This window comes from Phyllostomus discolor, chromosome 8, assembly GCF_004126475.2.
Source record: "Phyllostomus discolor isolate MPI-MPIP mPhyDis1 chromosome 8, mPhyDis1.pri.v3, whole genome shotgun sequence".
NCBI classification, from domain to species: Eukaryota; Metazoa; Chordata; class Mammalia; order Chiroptera; family Phyllostomidae; genus Phyllostomus; species Phyllostomus discolor.
Window position 1 is genome coordinate 57,242,290 of NC_040910.2, and position 25,786 is coordinate 57,268,075.

Genomic DNA, 25,786 nt, shown 5'->3' on the forward strand with positions numbered 1-25,786 from the left:
CACTCCCCTCCACCATGTACACCCTCTCCCACCCATATCCCCCTCTTTATCATGTCCATGTGTCATACTTATAAGTTCTTTAGCTTCTGCATTTCCCATACTATTCTTACCCTCCCCCTATCTATTTTCAACCTACAATCTATGCTACTTATTCTCTGTACCTCCCCCTCTCTCCCCCTCCCACTCCCCTGTTGCTAACCCTCCCTGTGATCTCCATTCCTGTGGTTCTGTTCCTGTTCTAGTTGTTTGCTTAGTTTCTTTTGGTTTGCTTTATGTGTGGTTGTTAATAATTGTGAGTTTGCTGTCCTTTTACTATACATGTTTTTTCTTTATCTTCTTTTCTTAGATAAGTCCCTTTAACATTTCATAAAATAAGGGCTTGGTGATGATGAACTCCTTTAACTTGACCTTATCTGAGAAGCACTTTATCTGCCCTTCCATTCTAAATGAAAGCTTTGCTGGATAGAGTAATCTGGGATATAGGTCCTTGCCTTTCATGACTTGGAATATTTCTTTCCAGCCCCTTCTTGCCTATAAGGTCTCTTTTGAGAAATCAGCTAACAGTCTGATGGGAACTCCTTTGTAGGTGACTGTCCCCTTATCTCTTGCTGCTTCTAGGATTCTCTCCTTCATTTTTACCTTGGCTAATGTAATTATGATGTGCCTTGGTGTGTTTCTTCTTGGGTCCAACTTCTTTGGGGCTCTCTGAGCTTCCTGGATTTCCTGGAAGTCTATTTCCTTTGCCAGAATGGGGAAGTTCTCCTTTATTATTTGTTCAAATATGTGTTTAATCTGTTGCCTTTCCTCTTCTCCTTCTGGTACCCCCATAATTTGGATGTTGGAATGTTTAAAGATGTCCTGGAGGTTCCTAAGCTTCTCCTCGTTTTTTTAAATTCTTATTTCTCCATTCTTACCTGTTTGGCTGTTTCTTTCTTCCTTCTGGTCCATTCCATTGACTTGAGTCCCAGTTTCCTTCCCATCACTATTGGTTCTCTGTGCATTGTCCTTCATCTCTTTTATGGTAACCTGCATTTTTTCATCTAATTTGTGCCCAAAATCAACCAATTCTGTGAGCTTCCTGATCACCAGTGTTTTGAACTGTGCATCTGATAGATTGGCTATCTCTTGGTTGCTCAAAAGGATGAGTCCTGGGCATTGATCTGTTCTTCTGTTTGAGACATATCTCTCCCTCTCTCTTCTTTTTTTTTTTTTTTTTTTTTGGTCTGGTCACTCCTGTTACGGTGAGGGGTGGAGCCTTAGCTGTTCACCGGGGCTGTGCATCCCAGTTGCTAGATTGTGACGTTGTAAGTGGGGGCGGGGGCGGGGGCAGGGGCGGGGGCGGGAGAGAGGGAGGGAACAATGGCGGTAGCTCCGTTCTCCTGGGACCTTAGTCCCTTTTCTGGGATCCTGGGTTGTGTGCTCCGCCCTGGTCCACAATCGCCACTTCACTGGGTCTGCCAGCTGCCGCTGGCGAACTCAGTGTCCACCCGCTCTGATCTTGTGCGTCCCAGATGCCTTACATGCTCCCGGTTGCCTTATGTGCCCACTGCTCTCTGTACCGTGACCTGTGCTGCAACCTGTGCTGTGACCCGTGCCCGGCTGCTCCTCTCCACCCCTCCTACCTGTCTGGATGAACGGGTCTGCTTCAACTTCTTGGCTGTCTAACTTCCATTCAGATAAATTCTCTGTCAGTTCTGGGTGTTATTCTGCCTCTAAATTATTGTTGTTCTAATCTTGGTTGTGCGTGGAGGTACAGTGCATCCACCTATGCCTCCATCTTGCCGGAAGTCCATTTTATTACTCTTAAGCTGTACCTCTCTATATGTTATATTATGTGTACAGTTGTGGGGTGGCTCAGGACATGGCCCCTCCACGACCCCAGAGGACTGGTGGCTGCCTGGCCAGCAGCTGTAAGGAGAGAGGAAAACAGGCTATGTCTGGGGTCCCAGCCTTCTCAAGAACCCTGTGTTTATCACAACCCTGTAGCTTCACATGCTCCCTGCCCTTCCTGCCCTTCCCTCCCTAATCTGATGGGGAGCACCTAAGCTGGAGGCAGCAGGTCTCCTTTGCCCATCCACTGCCCTCGGTGCACTCCTCTGTAATGCGCATGATAAACAGCATGTCCACATCTGCTAGTCCTTTGGGTGGCTTTTTTCAGGATATCACGAACACTGAAGCAGCTCCCTGGTTTGGGTTTGGGGCACTTGTACTGCAGTTGGTATCACAAACAGGATATTCCAGAAAATACTTCTGTCAGGTGGACTGCTTGTGATAACATGACAGCTGGGGGAGACCTAGAAATAGCAGGGGAATCTCTGGGTAGTGCACCAGTATTGAGGGGAATGCCCCAAACATTCCTGCTGGCCTTGCACAGGACCTGCATGGGGAAAAAGGAGGAAGTAGTCAAAGCAAAAGTACAGCAGTTAGAGGGTGAGCTTAAATTAGAGAGAAAAATAAGGAGATGAGATTCTTAGACCTAATCACCTCTTGAAATTTTGTCTTTGCTTTAGATTTTGCTTTTGTTTCTGTTTCAGAAAGGAGCAGCTTAGTTTGCATTTTAGACTAATTAGAATTGTTTTGCTAAAGGTCTAGTAAATGGGGTAAGGTTTTTGAAATGTATTCATAAATTTGTCAACCTAAAGAATGCTAATTACTTATATTTAAGTTAGGGAAAATATCATGGCTTTAGTAATAAAAAGTGTAAATTATGGCAATATATATTTTGAATGAAATAGAATTGAACATAGATGGTTCTAATTTGTGGATGAATTAAAAGGGCAAACTGAAAGGGATTTAAAAAGTTGCAGAAGGATTGTGTAGAGAGAAGAAGCAAAAGGATGAACAAATGATCACATCTTGCGCTTTGTCTACCCAAATTGGTAGGTCAGATTATGTGTAGAGTCTTTATCTGTTCAGTCTTCATGTACATGGACTTTATGTGATAGGTGTTTGTCTGTGTGTTACACATGGTGTGTTTTCTGTCTCTGGATGGTATAATTAGGGTGTAGTATTTTATTGGCCTAAAGAAAGTAAACACATAAATTTAACACGATTATGTGGTCTGGACAAATTATTTGATGTGAAAACTGGTTTTAAGTTTAATTAATGTCTTTTGAAGTTATTACTATGAAAAATGTGTTGTTTTACAAAAGGTTTATTTTCTACTCTTTTGGTTAAGTTTGTTTGACAGCCTTCCCAAAGTTTAAATTTAAGAGACTTTTCAACTGAGAAATGACTTTGAGTTATTCCAATGGGCCCCTGGAATACCTCAAGGACTTGTTCTCCCTCTTTTATAAAAAAGAAGTTTTTGAACTACTGGTAATTAGGTCTATTTAATAATACTTAAAGTACATGGGAAGCTTTGTCAAATAGAGAAGTAATAAGTATGTTCTATTTGTATATACATATTTTTATTATTAAAGTAGATGTTCTAGAGATTATATGAGTTCTGAAATACTTTAAATTGTAATTTTAGTTGTCTTAAAATATTGTTGCAGGAAAGCAAATTCCTTTGTCAACGGCATTATACCCAACTCTGTAACCATATCATTTTAAGTTCTGTCATTTTTAAACAGTCATTGTTTTACTGTGATGCATTTGGAAAAATATGTCTCAGGAGGGGTTCATGGACAGGACTCTGGCATGTTTCAGATCACATATTTCTGAGAATGGATTGTGAGATCATACTTTGAATTGAGTGAAGATTACTGAGGCTCTGTGAAATGATTGGATTTATAGAAGTGCTTGCAGATATTCAGGATAAACAAATTAATTATGGGACATAATAAACTGGAGATAATTGTGGCTTTTGTAACTTTTGTTGAAAAATGTTGCTAATTTTTAATTTATTTGTTTTTCAGACATAAGAAAACTTTCTGTTTCTTAAAGCAATTTGTTAAAGTATACTTTCATAAGCAGCACTGAGGCATTTATATTTTTCTCTCTTTCTGATACCTCTGGGATTCAGAAGCTCTTAATGAGTGAATAGTACTCTTTCCATGGCAATATGTTTGTTTGCATGAATCCAGTAGGAATCTGATTTCATAACAGGATGCATAAAACCTGTGATTTTATTAACCAAGACTTTGCCTGAAATATTAGACCTGCAGGAGGCAGGCCTGTACACTGGGTGTTACCAGAAAGCCTTGGGGAACTGAGGTTCACTGTTGAAACCAATGAAAGCCCACTAGAGAAATGGCCTGGTACTGTGTTTGGTGTGTGCTTCATGGCAGTGTTTCCAGGTAAGGAGTGAAGGTTGCTTTCTTGAAAGATGGCAAAGAGGAACTTTAAGATATGATGGGAACTTCAAGGACTTGAGGAATGTAGGTAGTCACTGCAGGCAAAGCCTGTGGCAGGTGTGTGTGGGCTGACTGAAGCTCAGTGTAAATGTTCCCTGCGTAAGTTCCAGCAAAGCAGTCTTAAAGAGTCTATATGATCTGTTGGTAGTCCCGTTGTGTTTATGCAGTAATCAGGCCGAATTGAAACTGGACTTAACACAGCAAATGAGTTGGCCTTGATTTGGCTCTTTGATAAAAATGAGGATGATTTTAGGGGAAAAAGTATGTTTCAATAAAATATGTTATACCCAATTATGGAAAGTAGACTCTAATTCAGTGAACTGACTGCAAAATTTTATTTCTTACCTATGAACTAGACTGGATCCTGAACTTACCCAGTTTTCTTTACATTAGTGTTTCACTTTTCCTTCATCCTTTGATGTGGAGTTGTTGAGAACTGCTGATGCATCATCAACCTTACAGAATTTACCTGAGCCCCGGATGACATTACCAGAGACATTTAACAGGCAGATGAAGAGGGTCTATCAGCTTACCACTGATTAATTTCATCCCAGCAAAAGCCTTGCATTTGGGAGTCTTCTCATCTGCCAGTCCTGCAGACTCAGAAACTGGTTTATGATTTGCTGTGTGCATTAACCTTGGTTCTTTCTGTTTTCATAGAATGTATACTATGACCTGTCAAATTCTTGAGGGTTGTCTTGTTGGACTGTGCAGGAGCAACACCTTCCACCAATGGGTGGTAATGCTGGCCACTGAGAACAACCGTTCAACCTGTTGGGTCTGCACAGAGTTCCTGACTAGGGCCTCTGCTGGCTTGCCATGGTTGACTCACCCTGTGAACCAGACATGCTGGGAGTGGCTGCAGGGCTGGAAGGCTTCTGACTCCCTCTTCAAACAGACATGTGAGAAGGTGTTTTCCCTCATGAGGAAGCAAGCTAACACACCAAGCCATAGCTCACGTTAGCCGTTTGGGGTGGTGTGGGGTGGTTGTTAGCATGGCAGGTAGATGGATGACAGCTTGTACTCATATGTACTGAACACAGAAACGAGACTGCAAATGAAACTGCAACTCCTGGGGTGGATGCCTGCCTTCCTGTACAAGAATATACAATACTGACTGCCACAGACAATTGGTGGTGTTCCCTCCTCCTGGGTCTCTTTGGCTTCTGCCTTGGGCTTTTAGTCTTGGGGTGTAGCCTTTACACCCCTTGTAGATGAAATGTGCCAACATGCTCACTGCACAGGTCTCCCACCAGGGGAATTAATGTGAAGAACCTGAGGTGGAAGAGCAAAGCCAGTGTGGAGTGTGGGGTCAATACATGGCCTATCCCCCTCCCATGATTGAAGGCTACTCAGAGATTTTAGCACTGTTTTAAGAATGGATTGTAACTCCCTCCTCATCTCCGTTTGGGAGCCGCTTCTTGTCCTGTGACTGCTTCTTTACCTTTTCCATCTGCACATACACACTACGGTAATGTAGCTCTTGGCCACACGTAGGTTTGTGCAACCTGAACCCGAGCTGCCTTTGTCAGGAACTCCTTAGGATGAACCTCAGACTGGAGGAGGTGTGGTCTCTTTCGCACTGACTGGCCTTGGTCAACACGCTCCCCTGTAATATGAGTAATAAACGGTGTGTCCATATCTCCTAGTCCTCCGGGCATTTTTTCAGAATATCAAAAATACTTAAGCAGCCCCTGGGTTTGGGTTGGGGCTCCTGTGCTACACCCTCCCTCGAACGCGGCCCTTAACTCCCACCTCAGCCCTTTCCTTACAGCAGGCACGGTTGGCGGGGACCTCCGGCTGCCCTCTGGGAAGTGTAGTGCTGGGCATGATGGGAGTCGTAGTTCTCCTCAGGTCTGTGGCATTGCTGGACGCTAAGGCCTTTTTGGGGCTCGTGGTGTGGGCACCGCTGGGGTGCTCTGCTTTGGCCTGCGAAACTCCCCAGCTTTTTCTGGCCTGCGGGGGGTATCAGCGCTCACCTCCGTGTGAGTGGGGCGTGTGCAGGGGGAGGGGGCCGGGCTGGGGTACCTGGGACATGCAGCGTCGCCTGTCCACCACCTGAGTGTGGTGCTCTGCGGGCAGGGAATTGGGGTGCCTGGGACAGCTGTGGGTGTGAGTCTTCTGTGGCTGTCTTGTGGGACTTATAAGTGAAACAAACAGTAGCTAATGCGTATGGAGAACTTAGCTTTACCAGGCACTGTTCAAGCGCCTTAGATTGGCAATTTTCACCCAGCGTGGTGCAAGAATTTTTAAAATATGCAACACCTGACTAGCCTGGGGCACTGACCTCTCTCCCCTTAGATGGTCAAATAAAAAAATGTAGCCATCCAATGTGAGTGAATCAAAATTGTACCTACTTTTTTGACAAATCAGCAAAAAAGTATTTTTTGTGTGCTGCAGAATTTTAGTAGTTTATTTGTGCCATGAGATGAAAAAGGTTGAAAATCGCCACCTTAGATGAATTCACTCATTTCACCCTTCAATTACACGTAGGTTGGCTATACACTTCCCTCATTTTACAGATAAAGAAACTGAGGCAGAGCAGCTGGGCAATTTACCACATTGAACTGGAGCCTTGGGCTGGGACCTGGATTCTCTTCCAGCCTCTCATAATTAACCACTGTTGTTTCTTTGAGCAGGTCACCAAGCTTCCTGGTTCTCAGTCTCTGATACCTGTAAGATGGAGTAGCAATACTTAGTTTTTAGAGTTGTTTTGAGGACTACAAATAATACATGAGAAGCACTCAACACTCCTGGCACGGAGCAGGTATACCTATAGTATCTACAATTATTTGTACGGCAGCTGCGCTCACGCTGAGGTGTGGTATCCGAGGTTATACACTACACCCAGTCTGTTGAGCTCTTGTGCCAGGTGCTGTGCCCCAAAAGCCCCCTGCAAACTCAGGCAGCCAGTGCAGGCAGCTGTGGCCAACGCCCTTCTCTGATGCTTGTCTGGCTGCTCCAGGCACCCCTTTACCTGGTTCTTCCAAGCCAGGTTTGGGTATGAGAGGCTGAGGGCTGTGTGAGCTGTGGTTGCTATGAGAGGAGGTACCAATGGAATCTGTGTTTAGGAGGGGCCCCAGAGCAACACTCTGGCATTCATCTTGTGTGAGAGTGCATGTTTTAATCATGTTCCCTTGGGTGAAGTATGCTAAGGTAGCATAAGGTATGCTAAGGTATGCAGAGACAGACAGACATGGACAGTTTGCAGGTTATGTCCTACTCATCATTCTGAGGGAGAATACAACACTCCAGATAGGCTGTTCAGGGCTCCATCCTGAGGCAGAGAGAGAGGGAAATGTGGGCAGGCACCTTCATTGTGGTTTCTTTTGGAAGGAAAGGGGTCGGCAGGACATGCAGGCTTAGGACTGGCTGGCTGTGTTTTAAAGGGGCAGCCTGGGAAGTTCATGTCCTCTGTGACTGTTAGTGTGTAGTTTAAGGATATCTAAGGACTTCAGGTATCTGTGGGTGAATCACAGTTTGCTAATAGACTCTTGGTGGATGTTAAAGCATCAATTTAACAGAAGTGTCAGTTTAACAGAAATTAGAAGTATGGTTTATACAGAGAGGAGAAGGGGTTGACAAATTGTCTTATGCTTCTTGGCTTGGTAAGCACACCTTTTCCCTCAGTTCACATCATTTCTGTGGAGTGGCTTTGTTGGGACCTGTTGGGCATTATGGTTGGCTGTAACTTGCTCTCTGTAAGTCACCCCTTGACACCAGAATTCCTCATGATACCCTTTCCTTCTCCAGATCAACCTTGACAGCACTCCACTCTCCCTTGGCAGGAAACTAAGAAGGAAAGAATGGCTGTAGATGATCTGCCTGCACAGGTGGTGGTAAGTGAAGGTTGTCTTTCTCCTGAACTGCCTTCTGGGTTCAGAGATGGTGGGCGTGTTTTCATTTTCTGTCCAGGTAGTTTTCTTTCCAGTGAGAATTGTGGAGTATCCAGAGGCTTGTAACTTTACCCCAGTATCCTGGACTTTTTAGAAGAGCTGCTGAGAAGTGTATGCCCTCTGTCCTGAGGGGCAGCAACTCACCAACTACTTCATGACCAAGGACTGTAGCAGCACTGAATAGGAAGCACTTGGTGAGAAGTCCAGGCACTCAGCAGGCTTTGTCTTTATGGAGGGTGTGGTCTCACTTGGGGCAGAGACGTGGAAGGACCAAAAGTGCCTTCAACAAACTTTTATTGAGCACCAACTATGTATAGGGTGCTATACAGGACACTGGGGATACAGAAAGGAAAGATGTTGTTTCTCTTTTCAAGGAATTCATGGCGATGATTTTAGGAAGTGATTAAACATCCCAGAACAGGCAGAGACAAGATCCCAGAGCAGATGCCGAAGGTCAGGACTGATTGGTGGGCATCCACTTGGCTTGGACTTTGAGGTTGACACTGGGGTGGGGGGTAGAGGGCTGGGCTTTTCCCAGGGGTCCTTACTCTTTCTTAGGAGTTCTTTGTGAAGCTGTGACATTAAATGGTCCACATGCCCTCTCAGCCACCTGACTCATGCCTACATCTTCTCTGATTCTTTTCTCCTTCTACTTCCCCTCCTGGGCCCCTTTCTTTTCTTTTTTATTCTTTATTTTAATTTAATTTTATTTTAAATATATTTTATTGAGTATGCTATTACAGTTGTCCCATTTCTCCCCCTTTATTCCCCTCCACCTTGCACACCCCCTCCTACCCACATCCTCCCGCCCCTTTAGTTTATGTCCATGGGTTGTACATATAAGTTCTTTGGCTTCTGCATTTCCTATACTATTTTTAACCTTCACCTATTTATTTTCTACCTCAATTTATGTTACTTATTCCCTGTACCTTCCCTCCCCTTTCTCCCTCCCACTCCCCCACTGTTAACAATCTATGTGATTTCCATTTCTGTGATTCTGTTCCTGTTTGAGTTGTTTGCTTAGTTTGCCTTTGTTTTTTTTTTAGGTTTGGTTGTTAATGGCTGTGTGTTTGTTATCATTTTACTGTTCATATTTTTTATCTTATTTTTCTTAGATAAATCCCTTTAACATTTCATATAATAAGGGCTTGGTGATGATGAACTCTAACTTGACCTTATCTGAGAAGCACTTCATCTGCCCTTCTATTATAAATGAAAGCTTTGCTGGATAGAGTAATCTTGGATGTAGGTCCTTGCCTTTCATGACTTGGAATACTTCTTCCCAGCCCCTTCTTACTGCAAGGTTTCTTTGGAGATATTAGCTGAGAGTCTTATGGGAACTCCTTTGTAGGTAACTGTCTCCTTATCTCTTGCTGCTTCTAAGATTCTCTCCTTATCTTTAATCTTGGCTAATGTGATTATGATGTACCTTAGTGTGTTCCTCCTTGGGTCCAACTTTTTTGGGAGTCTCTGGAGTTCCTGAACTTCCTGGAAGTCTATTTCCTTTGCCAGATTGGGGAAGTTTTCCATTATTTTTACAAATAAGTTTTCAATTTCTTGCTCTTCTTCTCCTTGTGACATACCTGTGTTTTTGATGTTGGAATGTTTAAAGTTGTCCCAGAGGTTCTTAAGCCACTCCTCATTTTTTTGAATTCTTGTTCCTTCATTTTGTTCTGGTTGAATGTTTCTTCCTTCTGCTCCAAACTGTTGATTTGAGTCCTGGTTTCCTTCCTGTCACTGTTGGTTCCCTGTAGATTTTTATTTATTTCACATTATGCATCCTTTATTGCTACCTGGGTCTTTTTTATGCTGCTGAAGTACCCAGTGACTTCCTGGAGCATTCTAATAACCAGCATTTTGAGTTGGGTATCTGATAGGTTGGCTATCTCTTTGTTGCTTAGTTGTATTTTTTCTGGAGCTTTGAAATGTTCTTTCATTTGGGCCATTTTTTTTTGTCTCTGTGCGCCTGTTAAGTATAAGGGGTGGAGCCTTAGTTGTTCAGCAGAGCAGGGTAATCCCTGTTGCTGAGTTGTGATGCTGTATGTGGGGGAGGGGTCTGAGAGGGAACAGTGCAGCTTGCTGCTCCACTCTCTGCTGGTTTTCAGTTACTTCCCCCACTACCCATAAGCAAATTGGGCTCTTGTGGTGCTGATTCCCAGGTGGGTGGGCCTGTGTATGTTCTAGGACCCTGTGGGTCTCTCTAGCGAACTCTCCTGTGAGTCTGGGAGTTTCTCCCACTGCTGCCTCAAACCCCATGGCTATTTTCCATCAGAGGCTTTGAGGCTTTATTTCCCTGTGCTAGAACGCTGGGTTGTGCAGTCTGCCTCACTCCTTAGTTGTTCCTTCTGGTTTATCTGCACACAAATGTGGGACTGCCCAGTCTGCCAGCCACTGCTTTGCCTGGTCTGCCAGCTGCCACCTTGCCGAGAGTCCTCTCCACCTGGCTGCCCATCTCTGCCCCTCGTACCGGTTTGGATGAATGCTTCTGTTTTTTTTTTTTTTTTTAGATTTTATTTATTTATCTTTAGAGAGGGAAGGGAGGGAGAAAGAGAGAGAGAGAGAAACATCAATGTGCAGTTGCTGGGGGTCATGGCTTGCAACCAAGGCATTACCCCTGACTGGGAATCGAACTTGCAACACTTCAGTTCACAGCCCGAGCTCAATCCACTGAGCTATACCAGCCAGGGCTGGATGAATGCTTCTTTAACTCCTTGGTTGTCCAACTTCCATGTAGTTCGATTTTCTGTCAGTTTTGGTTGTTTTTGGTTTTTAAATTTGTTGTTGTCCTTCTTTGGTTGTGCGAGGAGGCATAGCGTGTCTACCTACGTCTCCATCTTGGCTGGAAGTCTGGGCCCCTTTTTCTTGATGCTTTCACTTTGAGATTAATTTCATAACATTAGCCCTCACCTTTTTGAAGGTCTTTGCGGATTCTCTGTCCTCATGCCTGAACTTTTCCCTAGAGAGTCTATCTGTCATTCCCAGACTCTTGGTGAATATTTCCACTAGCACGTCCCACCTGTCTGCTAACACCAGCCCTCTTCCCTTCACTGTGTTCTCTGGTCTGCCATACCCAAAGCCTCTGTGAGTCACTGGCTGCTTTTGCAAAAAGTGGTGGTAGTTCATAGCTTAAAAACGTGGACCCTGGGACTTTTTTCATGAGTTCATATCCAAGCTACGGATATGACCTTGGGGAAGTTGTTTTATCTCTTGGTGCCTCAGTTCCTCATTTGTAAGTGGGGTTAATAATGTACATACTTCATTTAATCCTTACAAGAGGACTGTTTATATATGTATTTCTCAGTTGAGGAAATTGAGACACAGAGAAGCAAATAACATGACCAGGTTACACAGCTGGCGTTTGAATCCAGACAAGACAGTCTGTACACTTAGCATTATGTTCTGAGAAAGTATATGTAAAGTGCTGAGAACAGTGCATGGTGGTGTGGTACTAAATCTCAATGAATGCTAGCTGTCACTGCCATTGGTATTGGCAGCACTAGTATTTTAGCACCTGCCAAGTTTGGTATGTCCCTCCTCACTAGGCTAGACTTTCCCTAGACACTTTAATTAGAAGAAGATGGCTGCATTCACGGAACCAAAATGCAGTGCAAAGCAGTACTTAGCTTTTACTTGGTCGACCCTCTGCCCAGAGGTAGGGCTTGTTGCCAGGGTCCAGCCTCAGCGAGGTCTCAGGGTCCCTGAAGGATGCATGGCTAAGGCGAAGCAAATGAAGTGAGACACCTGGTGGGGTGCCGGAGGACAGCCAGGCTTTTTGGGCCTGACTGACTCACCAAGAAAAATCAATCTTTATTTTTAAAGGGGAGGTTATACAATATTCAGTGCATAGTGTGATTATTAAAACAGAAACAGTTACCACAGAAATAATTTCTAAAAACACAGAAAGTTTTACAAATCAATCATGTTAAACAAAGAAATTACCGAAAAGTACAGGAAGTCCCACAGATCAACCATATTAAACAAAAGTTATTTTGACCAAGAGGGTCATCAATCAGATAGCCAATGAAGCTATATGGGCACAAACTTTCAGGTGCCAATTAGTAACTAGGTATCTACTAAGACTTTAGAGATTGGTCTAAATTAAAAGAGTGCAAGGGGTGATTGATAGATATATAGAAATCAACTATTATCCATTAAGGTTAAATTTATCTCAGTTAGGTAACTGTTTTTTTGCCTAGGTTTTTTGATTTATATATCTTGGGGGGGCCATGTTTTGTATTTGTTTCCATGTATTGAGATTATTATTCTCAACTAGAACTCCTTGCTTCTTTACCCTCCTGTCCAGGGTATGGGGTGGGGGCGGGTAGTGGCTCTAATAAATCTTAAGCCTTTGAGTGGTGACTCCTTAAGCAACGTTCCTAGCAACAGTTTGCTTCAGTGTTCTGGCAGTTGGTCTGCCCATAGTTTAATTTTGTCCGTAACTCCCCAGGTGGGGGAAGCAGGCAACATTAGGTTTGCTAGGAGTCTCTATTCTGTGGTGAGCAAGTCATTTTGTGGAGAATCAGAGGCATCGTGCAGATTTTTTGTTATAACACACAGGTATCCAAAAATCTATTGCTAGCAGGGACAGGCATACAGAAAGAGATAGAAAGGAGATCTGACCACTGTCACCTCTGCTGTGCAGATGTGTCTCATCCCACCCGACTGTATCAAAGGTCAGCTGCTGATTGGCTCCTGACAGCTTGTCACTCTGGGCTTCTCACACCCCAAAGCTGCAGAGGCTGACTTGATTTTAGCTGAGGGAAGCTGTAGAGGAGTGTGTTTGCAACTTGGAGCCAGTTTTTGTGCACTGCTAATTCAGTGCCTAACTCTGGATTTTGAGTCTCTCAGGGACCTGAGGTACCTGTTTGAAGCAGTTCGATGATGATATCCAGTCTTAACTTCTTTCTTTATTCAGGGTACTGAGAAGCAAATTTCTTTCTGCTGTCTGTTAGAAAAATTGAACAGCAAATAATTACAATTTTTTGAAAAGTAAGCTCTTTGCTGATTTTATAAACATTCATTAGTCTGTTTGTTTTCATGTAATTCATAATTTATCTTATGGGAAAAAGACACATGGAAGTTGATGTTGATTGCTTCTTTGTTGATCATACTGTGTTAATTACGTCTTTTTTGGCAGTGAATTGGTACTTGTTTTTGGTATTGTCACTTAAAATTTTTTTATTTCTTAAGAACAGTTGTAGATTTAGAGAAAAATTGCAAAGATAACACCATAGTCACCAGTTTCCCCTATTATTGCTCTGGCTGGGTGGGTCAGTTGCTTGGAGTATTGTCCTGTACACCAAAAGCTTGCAGGTTCCATCCCTGGTCAGGGTGCAGATGAGAGGTAACTGATCAATGTTTCTCTTTCACATAGATGTTTTTCTCTCTCCCCTTTTCTTTTTCTAAAATCAATAGACATATCCTTGGGTGAGGATTAAAAATAAATATCTGAATCAAACAAAAAAAATCACTGTGTATGCTAAACTTTTGGGACTAAACATAAGGATATGTCGGTGAAACTTGTAGTAGATCAATAGAAATTATCCTATCTGAAGAACAGGGATGAAAAGGAGCTTCAGTTATGAGTAAAACAATGTTAAAGTTCCAATAAAATGTTATTGGAGTTCAAGGAGAACAGACAAAGCATGGGACAAAATACATGGAAAGGAAATAATGGCCAAAATATTCTCAAATTTGGTAAAAACAAACAACCAAACAAACCCATATTTACAGGTTTATGATACTCACTGAACCTCAAGCAGAATAAATACAAAGAAAAGCACAGCTTAGCACATCACTGACCAATGCTGTGCAATAAAAATATAATGTGAAACATGAATGCAAGTCACAGCATAGTTTAAAGCTTTCTAGTAGTCGTGTAAAAAATAAATAGAAACAGAAAAATTAACTTTGGTAGTATATGTTAGGATGGGCGGAGTGATGGAGGCTGAACTACAAACTGGAAGAGACGGCTTACGTCAAACCAGGGTGCGAGGAGAACCACCAATGATGTATTGCCACCTTGCTCAAAGGGGACCAATCCCAGCTCCCATGAAGAGAGCCAGCCAAAATAAAACCCTGTCATATTCCCTGCTTGGGTGCATCTTCCTTGGCCCCACCGTGCAGACCAGGGAACCTTGCCCGGGTTCGCAAACCCCAATAAAGCTCTATACTGCCTAACTTTGTGGCTGATTATCATTTATTCCTCAGTGGAGCCTAAGAAAACCATTCAGTATATTTTATTTTACCCAGTATATCTAAAATTATATTTGAAAATATAATTAACATAAAATTATTGAGATATCATGTATATATATATATTTTTTCTAGTAAATCATCTGATATGTATTTTACACATAATCACACATCAAAATTTAGATTAGCCACATTTCAGGTATTCAGTAACCATTTGTGGCTTGTGCCCACCATATTGGGCAGAACAGTCTTAGACAAGTCACTGAAAACTCAAGACTGAAAGCAGACAGAAGAAAGAAAATCACATCATGGACAGTGAATCTATATTTGAATGTCCATTGGCTCCTCATCAGAAATAATAATGACCAGAAAACAATGGCCAGAATTCAATAGCCACAGAAAATACTCTTCAAGAATGAAGGTGAAACAAAGACCACTTTCAGATAAAATAAAATGAAGCCAATTATCTTCAGTGTGCCTATTCAAGAAGACTTGCCAAAGGGAGTTCTTCAAGCTAAAAGGAAATAATGCCAAATGGGAACTCTAATCTTAGAAAGGAAATGAAGAACATTAGAAATGGTGGCTATTTGGATAAATGGCAAAATACTTTTTCTTCTCATTTTCTTTGAAAGGCATGATTTTTTAAAGCAAAAATATGGTATTACATTGGGGTTTGCAATGCATGGGGCTGTAATGCATGTGATAGCTGTGGCTGTAGGTTCATTTATATCTGGACTGGAAAAGCTCTCCTCTGTCTCAGGGGGGTGTGGATGCCTTTTTTGACTCGTGGCCAAGGCAAGAGCAGTGACAATACTGTTTAAGGTATAAATGCCGCTGGCCACCTCTGGAGCTGTCTTCTTCACTGATGGCTTGCAGTTGACCTATGTCATTTGACAAGCCTTGCTTGACACACTCAGGCCTCCGCTGAGATTTTTTCCTTTGAGCTCTCTCAAGCCACAATTCCTAATACTGGTCCAGACACAGCACAGTCTGCATATGCAGTTAAAGGGTGGTGTGCCTGGAGAGTCTCCTCCCTCCATGGCTTTCCTGCATGCTCTCTGCCCTGCTGCACCCTCCGCCCTGCTTCACCATGTCTTGGCCTTCCCTGAGCATACTCGGTGAGCTCTGCTGGCTGCCTGGACTGGGAAGGTGTAACTAGAGCATGAAGGGAGGCGCTTGTATTCTGTGTGAAACCACATGCTGGCTCCAAATAGACTATAAAGAGCTAAGCGTGCATATTATAACTCTCAGAGAAACCACTAAAAGAGGCATAACTAAAAAGTCCCTACATAAATTAAAATGGAAACTAAAAATATTCAAAACAAGCATACACATACACTGTAAAAAAAATGGAAGCATATGAAGTAATGAGTGAAAGGTTGCTTTTCTGCCCTTTGTGCAATTATCAGAGATTCCTCGGGGTGGACAGCTTGTTGAATTCTTCAGATATTTGTGTCTGCACATATGTATATACAGATAAAGAATTTTTTAATAACAGTAGAGTGTTGTGCAGCTTGCTTTTTCATATGAATCCAACAATATGTCAAGGTCAAATTCTGATTTCAGGCATACAAATCTACTTTATTCTATTAAATGGCCACATAACATTTAATGGAATAAATGTACATAAATTGCTTATCCATTCTCTTATCGATAATGACTCTTTTCAATTTTCACCATTTTCTGTAATTTTTCACCATTGTATTAGTTTCTTATGGCTATTGGAACAAATTAACACAAACTCAGTGGCTTAAAACAACATAAATTGATTGTCTTACAGTTCTGGAGGCCAGAGGTCTGACATCAGTTTCTTTGGGCTCAGGTCAGGCTCTCAGCAGGACAGGCTCTCTCTGGAGGCTCAAGGGCATCTGCTGTCTGGCCTGGTCCTCGCCTTCCCATGACTGCCTGGGCTCCTTGGCTTGTGGCCCTTGACACGTCTGCAAATGGCTTCACCCCATCTCTGCCTCTTTCCTCACGTTACCTCCTCTTCTTCTCACTCTAGCTCTCATGGGTCTTTCTTACAGGGACCATTGTGATTACACTGGACCCACCTGAATAATAATTCAGGGTACTCTTCACATTTCAAAATCCATAATTTAAACAGCTCTTCCAAGGCCGTTTATCATATATGTTCACAGGTTCATGACCCAGTCTGTCACAGCCATGAACTTAGAAGTGATGTTTCACTGAACATCCTTGAATAAATATTTCTATGTAGTTGTGATTATTTCTTGTAGTAGAATTCTAGAAGTAGATTTGCAAGGTCAAAATAATGTGCTTATCACATTTTAATGGATTCTCAGCAAAATACCCACCAAAAGCATCTTACTGATTTTCCATCCCCTTCAGCTCTTTCCTACAAGGGCTACTATCTGCTTCACTTCTCTGCTTTCTCACACTTGGGGGTTTAAACTGGAGTTCTCTCAGAAGAACTTACTTTTTCAACAGTTTCCTCTTGCACCTATAGTGTCTGGCACAGTCCTTTGTTTTGTTTTTTGTTTTTTAAAATTTTTCATAGTCAATGGAAATCCATCAGACAACATAGAGATCTGTTTTCTTGAATTGAGGTTTGAGCTCCCCACTTCCTAACAGCGTTTTGGGAAGGTTACTGAACCTTTCTGAACTATTTCTTCATCTGGAAAATGCTTTAATCATGTAGCTTTCTCATAGGATTGCTGTGAAACTAGATACTCTATACAAAGTTCCCATTATAGTCCCCAACATATAAATGTTTAATAAATAAATAGTGACATTATTTTGTCTCTGGTTCCTTTGTTTCTGTTCTGCTGACCATGCTTTCTCCCAGCATCGCTCTAAAGATACTCTGATTTTTCTTTAATTTGGATTTGAGTGGGAGGGAGGAAGTTAATACATGTGCCCAGTTACTTTGACAGATCCGGGCTGGATTCAACTTCCTGCTGGCAGGGACTCTGCCTCCCCACTGCTAATTTGCCTTTGCTCCCCCTGGGACCTTAGCACATACTTGTTTCATAGATGGTGGATGGCTCCACAGTAACCCACAGGGCTGGTGTGAGACCTTAGAATCCTGAGAGTTGTCAGAATTGCTGCCAAGCCCAGTGTCAGCTTCTTATTGAGTCTGTCAGTGGGGGAGCTGGTCCTGGGTGAGCAGAAATGGCTTTGCTGTTACAGGAGTCTGTGACGTTTGGGGACGTGGCTGTGCTTTTCAGCCAGGACAAGTGGCTGTGTCTGGACTCTGCACAGAGAACTTTGTACCAGGAGGTGATGCTGGAGAACTACCACAGCCTGGTGTCCCTGGGTAAGGCCAGACCTCATCCTAGGCTTACTGGGTGAGGCCCTGCCTAGGTCTGGGCTTGCTGGGGAAGGAGGTTTTCCCTGATGAAGAATCTGCTGGGGGAGAACTTAGGACTCCCTGATCAGTTTCAGAGTCAGCAGGTTTCCACCCCATTGTGCCCTTGGGAAAGGGGCTCTTTCAGCCTTGACAACATATACTTTTGTTGTGATGTCCTTCATGCTATTCTTTTCTCCTTCCTGTCCCTTCCTTCTACTCTACCTCCCAACATAGGTTTCCTCCTACTCCATGATAGATTCTGAAACACATCGGACTCCTGTTTTAGAGGCGATGGGCCAGGCCCTGTACTGTTTCACTGTTTCTGAGCTGAGACCCACCTTCTGCCCCACCCCAGACAGCTCCAGCCACCCCCCCCCCCCGCCCCCCCTCTCCGCTTGCAGTGCAGTGCTGCCTGCTCCACCCCCAGCTTCTTCCTGGGTGTGAGGTCTGGGCTTACTCATCATGCCCTTTGTTCAAACTCTATCTCCTTCCTCCTCAGTAGGGATCCTGTTTTCTGTGCCAGAGGTGATCTGCCTGTTGTAGTAAGGAACAGATCCCTGCACAATGGGAAGAGTAATTCCTCCAGACACCTGTCTTGGTGAGTGAATGCCTGAGAAGTGGGCACAGGGTGTCTTCCTACCTGAGCAGGTCAGGGGAGGCAGGGCTCTGGCAATGCCTGGAATCAGAGAGCCCTGGCCGAGCTGGGCAGGGCCATCAGGAAGGGCCTTGTCTTGACATTTTGTCATCTGTTCTCTGCTCCTGTCCCTTGCTTGCCTCACTCACTTCTACATCTTTGGCCGTTTGCTCTTCATAGTTTTCTTTCAGATTTATATGGATTCCTATCTGACAGATTTTAAATACTTTGTATCTTCTGTTGCCTTCCATGTTTTCAGTTCTTCATCATTTTCTTTCACAACTTTCAACAACCAAATATTTCAAAGTACTGTCAATGCCCCTGTGTTGCTGGCTTCTCGAGGTTTCCCTGTTGTGTTTTAGAGACCAGTGATCATCTCTCATTGTTTTGTTCACCCAGCTGCCATGAGCACAGTCGCTGCAGCCTTGCAGTCCAGGGGTCGGCACACTTTTGCTATAAGGGGCCAGATAGCAGGTATTTTGGTTTTGGGGTTCTGTGGTCTCTGATGCAGCCACTTAACCCTGCCATTGTGGCACAAAAGCAGCCAGAGGCAGGCGCCTTAGGGATGTGGAGTTTGCCACTGTGGTCCTAGCCCAGCCTACTGTAGTGGGTCTTTGTCACAACACTATGGGTTGTTGGAGTCACAGGGCCACTTACAGGTGATCAAATTTAGACACCTCTTCTTTTATCTGAAGAAACAGCATTAGAGATTTTATTTTTTATTTCTTTATTTTAAAAAAAGGTTTTATTTATTTATTTTAGAGAGAGGGAAGAGAGGGAGAGAAACATTGATGTGTGAGACAGACATTGATCAGTTGCCTCTCACAACCCAAGCATGTGCCCTGACTGGGAATTGAACCAGTGATCTTTCACTTTGTGGGATGACGACCAACCCACTGGGCCACACCAGTCAGGTCTAGAGATTTTAACATACTTCCATCACAGAGCTGAAAAGCTGAATACAGTGATATAAATCTGTGTCACCAGTGTCATTTCTATTCACCATGTGATAGATTTATAATATTTTGCTTCTGTCCTTGTGGCTGGACCTTAAATCTATGACTCTTGCCTTCACTGACATCAGTTTTTATTTTTAGTTTTGCTCACTTTCTCTACAGATCTTTTCATCTTTATTAAAATACAATTTTCTTCCAGCAAATAGGAGGTGGTGCAGATAGCATATAGGTTGTGGTTTTAATATAGACATTTCTAATTTCAGCTTACCCCACCTGCCACTAACAAGCCTAACAAACTATGGGAACAGTACTCAGTCTGGCTGAGGCTTGTGTTTTTTGACCACTGTCCACACCACCAGCAGAGTGATATTTTTGAAATGTAGGTATTAATCCCAGATCTCAAGAGACTTCATTGTTTCCCCATTATCAACAGAGTAAAGTAAAGCTCTAATGTGACATGAAACCTACTTCATAGTCTTTCTCTGTGTTCCTTCTCAGTCCCATCAGTGGCCAGTTTAATGTCACCTCCATGTGCTGGGTGAGGCAGCCTGCTCACTAACATTTGTGGGTTATTCCGTCATCTTGAATCGCCTCTTCCATCTTGCCCACTGCAGAACTACTTATCCTTCAAGATCCACATGCCTGCGTAAAACGCCACCCTTTGTTCATAGTTTTGCTTTATCTTTTCTGCTTCCCAGTCAGCATTCATTTTCATTCATTTGCATTGATGCAGCACTCTCTACATACTGTGAACATATCCATTATGGTATTGATGGTAATGAATTATCATTATTATTTATTTTCCTAGTTATATGGCACATATTGAAGGAATGCTGTGCCTCTGGTATCTAATGTATTGCATTTAGTTAATTTTTAAATGTAATTGAATTGTCTTCATGATTAGCTTGATGCCAATGAGGCCCAAAATCCAGTTCTCTGTCCAGCCAGAGCCCTGAAGCTGTCATTCCTGTGATCCACGCTGCCTACTAAAAATGACCCCTTTTTTCTTACCATTCCTGCCTGAAAACCTCCAAGACCTTCTGTTACCTGTATTACTGTTCTTGATTCCTCAGCCAGGTTTTCCAGAACTCTGTGTGTGCCCTCATCCTGCTTAACAACATTCTACACTCATTCTGACCAGGATTTCTTCTTCGGTCAACATGTCTTCCCTGAATAATGACTTCCCTTAAAGATGGCTTTGGTCCTTCTTTCTGGTGTACAGAATTCTCTTTTTCTGTTGAACTCCATCCCATCTTTATTGTCCAACTTCCTTCATAAAACCGTTCTTTACTAATAAAGTTGATGTTGGTATCTTCTTTCTGAGCATCACACCTGCATCATACAGTGAGGTGTCTCACATCCTAAAGCAATGAACTATTATTACTCTTTGGTCATTTAGTTCATATTCTCATTGCTGATTATTCAATATTTGTTCAATAAATGACTCTTTGAGTCTCAGGTGTCCAGTATAAAAGGAAAGAATCTCCCTTTAAAATAAGTTTTGCAACTGACACTGCCTGTTTCTTTTTCCTTCACTTAAGACATTTTGACTGAATTCTTGTCTTGTGCACAAGGAATTAACAAAAATGAATAACATATAGTTACTGTTCTCCTTGAACAAATACTTGAATTATTTTTTACAAACTTTATGTGTGCAAGTGATAGAATGTGTAAATAAAATATATTTTGAAAGTCTAAGATATGGTAAATTAGGCTTAAATAATTAAGTTTCTGTAGAGAATGGGATCAGAATAGTAGGGTAAGTTTATGGCTAGGGAAGGCCACATCATGGCAAAGGATAAACAGGGAGATGGAACCCTGGTTGATCCTTGAAAATCCAAACTGCTGGGTTTCCCAAAGATATCCTTAACTAAGACAAATCTGTATTTTTACAGATGTATGGCCTATATTTCTTGTTCCTCTTACTATTTAATTTCAATAAATTGGTTGGACTTTTAAAACATAAATAATTAAATTATATTTTATTTAAGTTTTGCAGTTTATTTAAGTATACAGTTACTTAATTATAGTGATCTAATTTAAGTGCTTTCAGTTATGGATTGACTGAAGAAAGCCAGGTTTTAATGCAAAACTCCTTAGAATCAGCTGAAGCTAAATCTGTTCAATTACAATCAGATCTGAGCTGGGGGCTTGGGCTTTTCAGAACATCAGGACATGTTGACTTAACATTTCTTGAAGACTTCCATTAGTTTCAAAAGATTCCTACAATGAAAGTTCAACCATCTGGTTGTAGTTTATTAGAGTAAATGAATATGTCTATTTCTTTTCCTGATCAAATAGAAAGGGGGAAGGATAGTATGAAAAAATTATTATTTTTCCAATCACAAGGGATAGATTATTGCACATGGCTGATGTAGTCCATATTTTTCTTTTCTCTGTAATTAGCATCTTGAACTTAGATCAGATAGCATCAACACAATCATGCTTCAGGGCTATTGTAAATTTTAAAACCTAAACTTCCTCTTTTAATAGATTGTGTTTTTCTTTTCACAGCCTGGTATGAAGTTATTTACATACAAAATCACAAAATTTAAGAAAAATATTGCAAATATTTTAAAATTCTTGTGTATAGAGTTTCAGTGAAAGCATAGGGGGATAATGTAAAAAAAAAGCAACATGTGAATAGAAAGAAGAAAGTAAAGACAAGTTATGTGCCTCATGCCTAGTGTGCTCAGAGTAGAAAGTAAAGATAAACTGAAGTATCCCATAGTATTCAATGTGAGCTTGTCATTTTCTATATCCTCAGACCTTCTGCTCAGCCAGTCTGTGTCTATCTTCACTTTTCTCAGGTTGTGATCTCTTCATTTTCATGTCTAGTATATTCTCCTATACCACTCCTTAACCTGTTAACCTTCCTTTCCATTCCATCCTGTTTTTCTCCAGATTCAAGTCCATACTTGAGATCAGAGGGTAGCAAACCTCTTTGATATGTATTATTGCTGATGTTGGTATCCTACTGGTGCATGCTAACCTCTTTCAGCAGAGGAGGCATTAATTCTTCTAATTCATTTCAGATTTCAAGACTTGGTCTGAAGTAGAAGCATTGCCTCCCAGACAAGACATTTTTATAAAAGAAATGTCTCATGAAATAATAAAGAAAAAAATCACTAAGTTTGGTCATTGGGGCATCAAGTTTGAAGAAGCTTTGGCATTTGAGAGCAAAGCAGAACAAGAACAACAGAGGAAACCTTTTAGGCAAATGGTAGCCTCACATAAAAAAACCATCTGTGGTGATAGAAACCATGTAAGTCTTGAATTAGAGAAAGGCTTATTTATAAATACAGTTCTTATTGCACAACAGAGTTCTCTTAGAGAAAGGACACCTAATATATGTTATACTTTTGGGAAAGATTTGAAACAGGATTTTGATCTAATGAAATGCTCGCAAATTTATTCTGGAGAAAAACCTCATGTTTGTAATGCTTGTGGGAAAAGCTTCAGTCAAAGTCTTCATCTTATTGAGCACCAGAGAATTCATAGTGGTGAGCAATTCAACAAATATAATGAGTGTGGGAAAAATTTCAGCCATAGATCATCCCTTCTTGTCCATCAGAGAATTTATACTGGAGAGAAACCTTACAAATGTAATGAGTATGGGGAAGCATTTAGCAGCAGTTCAGCTCTTATCAAACATCTGAGAGTGCACACTGGAGAAAAACCATATCAATGTACGGAGTGTAGTAAAGCCTTTAGCCGTCATTCAACCCTTAGTGTACATCAGAAAATTCATACTGGAGAGAAACTCTATAAATGTAGTGAATGTGAGAAGGCATTCAGCTGTAGAGGAAAACTTTATACACACCAAAGAATCCATACAGGTGAGAAACCCTATAATGTCGTGAATGTGGGAAAGGCTACAGCAAGCTCACTCACCTGGCTAAACATCAGAGGCTTCATACTGGGGAACAACTGTGCAAATGTTTGGAATGTGGGAGAACTTTCACCTGCATCTCAAGTCTTGTTGAACATAAGCAGCTTCATACTGGACAGAAACCCTATCGGAGTAATGAATGTGCGAAAACCTTCAAACAATATTCAACCTTTAATGAACATTGTAAAAGTCACACTGGGGAGAAACTTTATACACATGGAGAATGTGGAAAAGCTTTTGGATGCATATCCAACCTTTATAGACATCAGAGAACTCACACTGGAGAGAAACCCTATCAGTGTGGACAGTGTGGGAAATCTTTCAGCCAATATTCAATCATAACTGAACATGAGGGAATTCATACTAGAGAGAAACTCTATAAATGTGTGGAATGTGGGAAAGCCTACAGTTACAGATCAAACCTTTGTAGACAAAAAAATTCATACTAAAGAAAAAGTCTAAATGGAAGGAATATGGGATCAGAGATTTCTTAGAGGAGATAAGCCTTGTGAAGTTTAATTTGTCTCAAAAAATTTCAAGACTTCTCATTGGAAAATAATGAGGAGAATAATAAATAAGTCACAGCCTCCTGATAGAGTAAGTCTTTTTACTTCTCCAGGAGAAAAAATACCAGTTACTACTAAGTAATGGTAAAAACTGATCAGTGAAACTATGAAGAGCACTGACTTGTCAAATTTTATAAGAAATATTAAATTCTAGATTTCAAAGACAAAAGTTTTTAAATTCATAAAAAAATGTAAAAGCCAAACTTAAAAAAAAACATGAAAATAATGGAATACAAACTTTGTTTCTTTCTTTAGACTTTACTCCCTTTTTAAGAGTAAGCTTCTATATGAATTTTCTTACAAAAACAGTCATTTAGTTATTAATGTGAATAAGTGTAGGACCTTATTTTCTAAGACATAAACATAAGATGTCTCCCTAGACATATGTCTCCCTAGACACAGGATGTGTTCTTTACCATGAAGAGAAAGTAAAGCTAAAAATAAATTTTTTATATTCATATTTTCACATGGAAATAATCAATGAACTGCTTTACCAGCAAGTTTTATACACAGACACACACACACAGAAGCTGAACACAGCCTCTCACAACAACGCCAGTGGTACATGATACAGCTGGGTTCCCAGAACACTAACCTAGGGGAGGAGCCTGTACTACAAGGTGCCCATCCTCCAGAAGATAGAAGATAATCCCATTTTGGGGGGTCTCCCCGTGTGTGTGTGTGTGTGTGTGTGTGTGTGTGTGTATTCTGTTCAGAAGGCAGACAGACAGCCATGTAACATGAAACATAGAGACTTATTGAAGGGGATACAAGAAACATTGTGCATGGCACAATGGCACCTCAGCCCCCTTTAAAGTAGCACTTTGGGACCTCACACAGTTCTCCCAATTGCCATCAGCTGCCCTCTCATAATTTCCTGAATCTCACTGACAGTCAGAAGTCACTTCCATTTCAAAAGTGATTTTAAAAGTTAGAAACAAATTAAATACCCAATAAAGGAAAACAGATGAATACATCATGGAATGTTTTTATAGTACAATGGTTTGTAGCAATACAAATAAATAGATTTAAACAACAACAGAAAAAAGTGATTTTTTGGAAAAAGCCAGAAGTCACAGGGCACAAAGTCTGGACTGTAGGTGCTGTGTCACCTGGGTGATTTGACCTTTTGCCAAAAAACTTTGCACAAGATGTTATGCATGAACAGGCATGTTGTCATGATGAATCTGCAAAGCACCAGTTGCCCATAGCTGCATCCTGAATCATCTGAAGAGTTTCCATGGAGGAATGTTTGAGCCTAAGGCCAAATTTGATGCAGATTCATTGCTCTACTCACTCGATTTGAATGTGATGGCCACACAGTACACATGCTCACTCAGTGGCATCTACCACCCCCACTGACTAGTACAGTGAAGTCGTCATTGTTCATGCATGTGCATTCCAGTCCACTCTCCTTGGCTTCCAGGTTACATTGATGTGCAGACCGTTCTTGTTATATTAACAATGGCTGGACTTTTTCCAGACAGACTACATACAAACACAGTTTTGGAATATATTTTTCTTCTACAAGTCTTTGATGGTTTTAAAAATGTGGTTTTATTAGAATTTAGTTTTGAAAATTAAAATTTTGCCCAAATGGAGTCTCTTCCATTTCCTTTTCTACATTATTTCTAAATTTGATGGGATTCTGCATTACTTTATGGAGTCCCTTACAGTCCCGTAGAAGGTGGAGTGTAGTGGGGAAGGGGCAGGTTCATGCAAATACTCTCATCAGTTACAAAGATTTATATTTGCAGAATCTGACTATACATCTGGTAGCTCACTAGAGTGAGGAGAGACTTTTAGTTTACTTGTACCTTTAATTTTACTAATGAAAACATTGAGCTACTGGGTGGAGTCAAGACTAATCTAGGTCTCCCACTCTGGTTTTCTATAGTAGTTAAAGGTTCATTTCCAACCTCAAGTCCCAAGAATACTATTTGTTTTGTAAATTGGTTTGGCACAAATGAAATAATTTAGTCAGTTTATTTATATATTTGATGTGTTTCCTCTCACTTTAACCTTAATACTTGACTTAA

The 25,786-nt window shown here is 41.5% G+C and overlaps 1 protein-coding gene across 1 annotated transcript; it reads left to right on the forward strand.

The window, feature by feature from the left end:
• The first annotated feature begins 6,126 nt into the window (after positions 1-6,126).
• On the forward strand, positions 6,127-24,213 carry ZNF354C (zinc finger protein 354C). The gene is given in 8 exon segments (XM_036032768.1): positions 6,127-6,283; positions 8,087-8,137; positions 17,540-17,666; positions 18,202-18,297; positions 22,325-23,140; positions 23,143-23,611; positions 23,613-23,639; positions 23,641-24,213. Coding segments are annotated over 7 exon segments (1,668 nt in total). The 5' UTR covers positions 6,127-6,283; positions 8,087-8,104; the 3' UTR covers positions 23,741-24,213.
• The last annotated feature ends 1,573 nt before the right edge of the window (positions 24,214-25,786 follow it).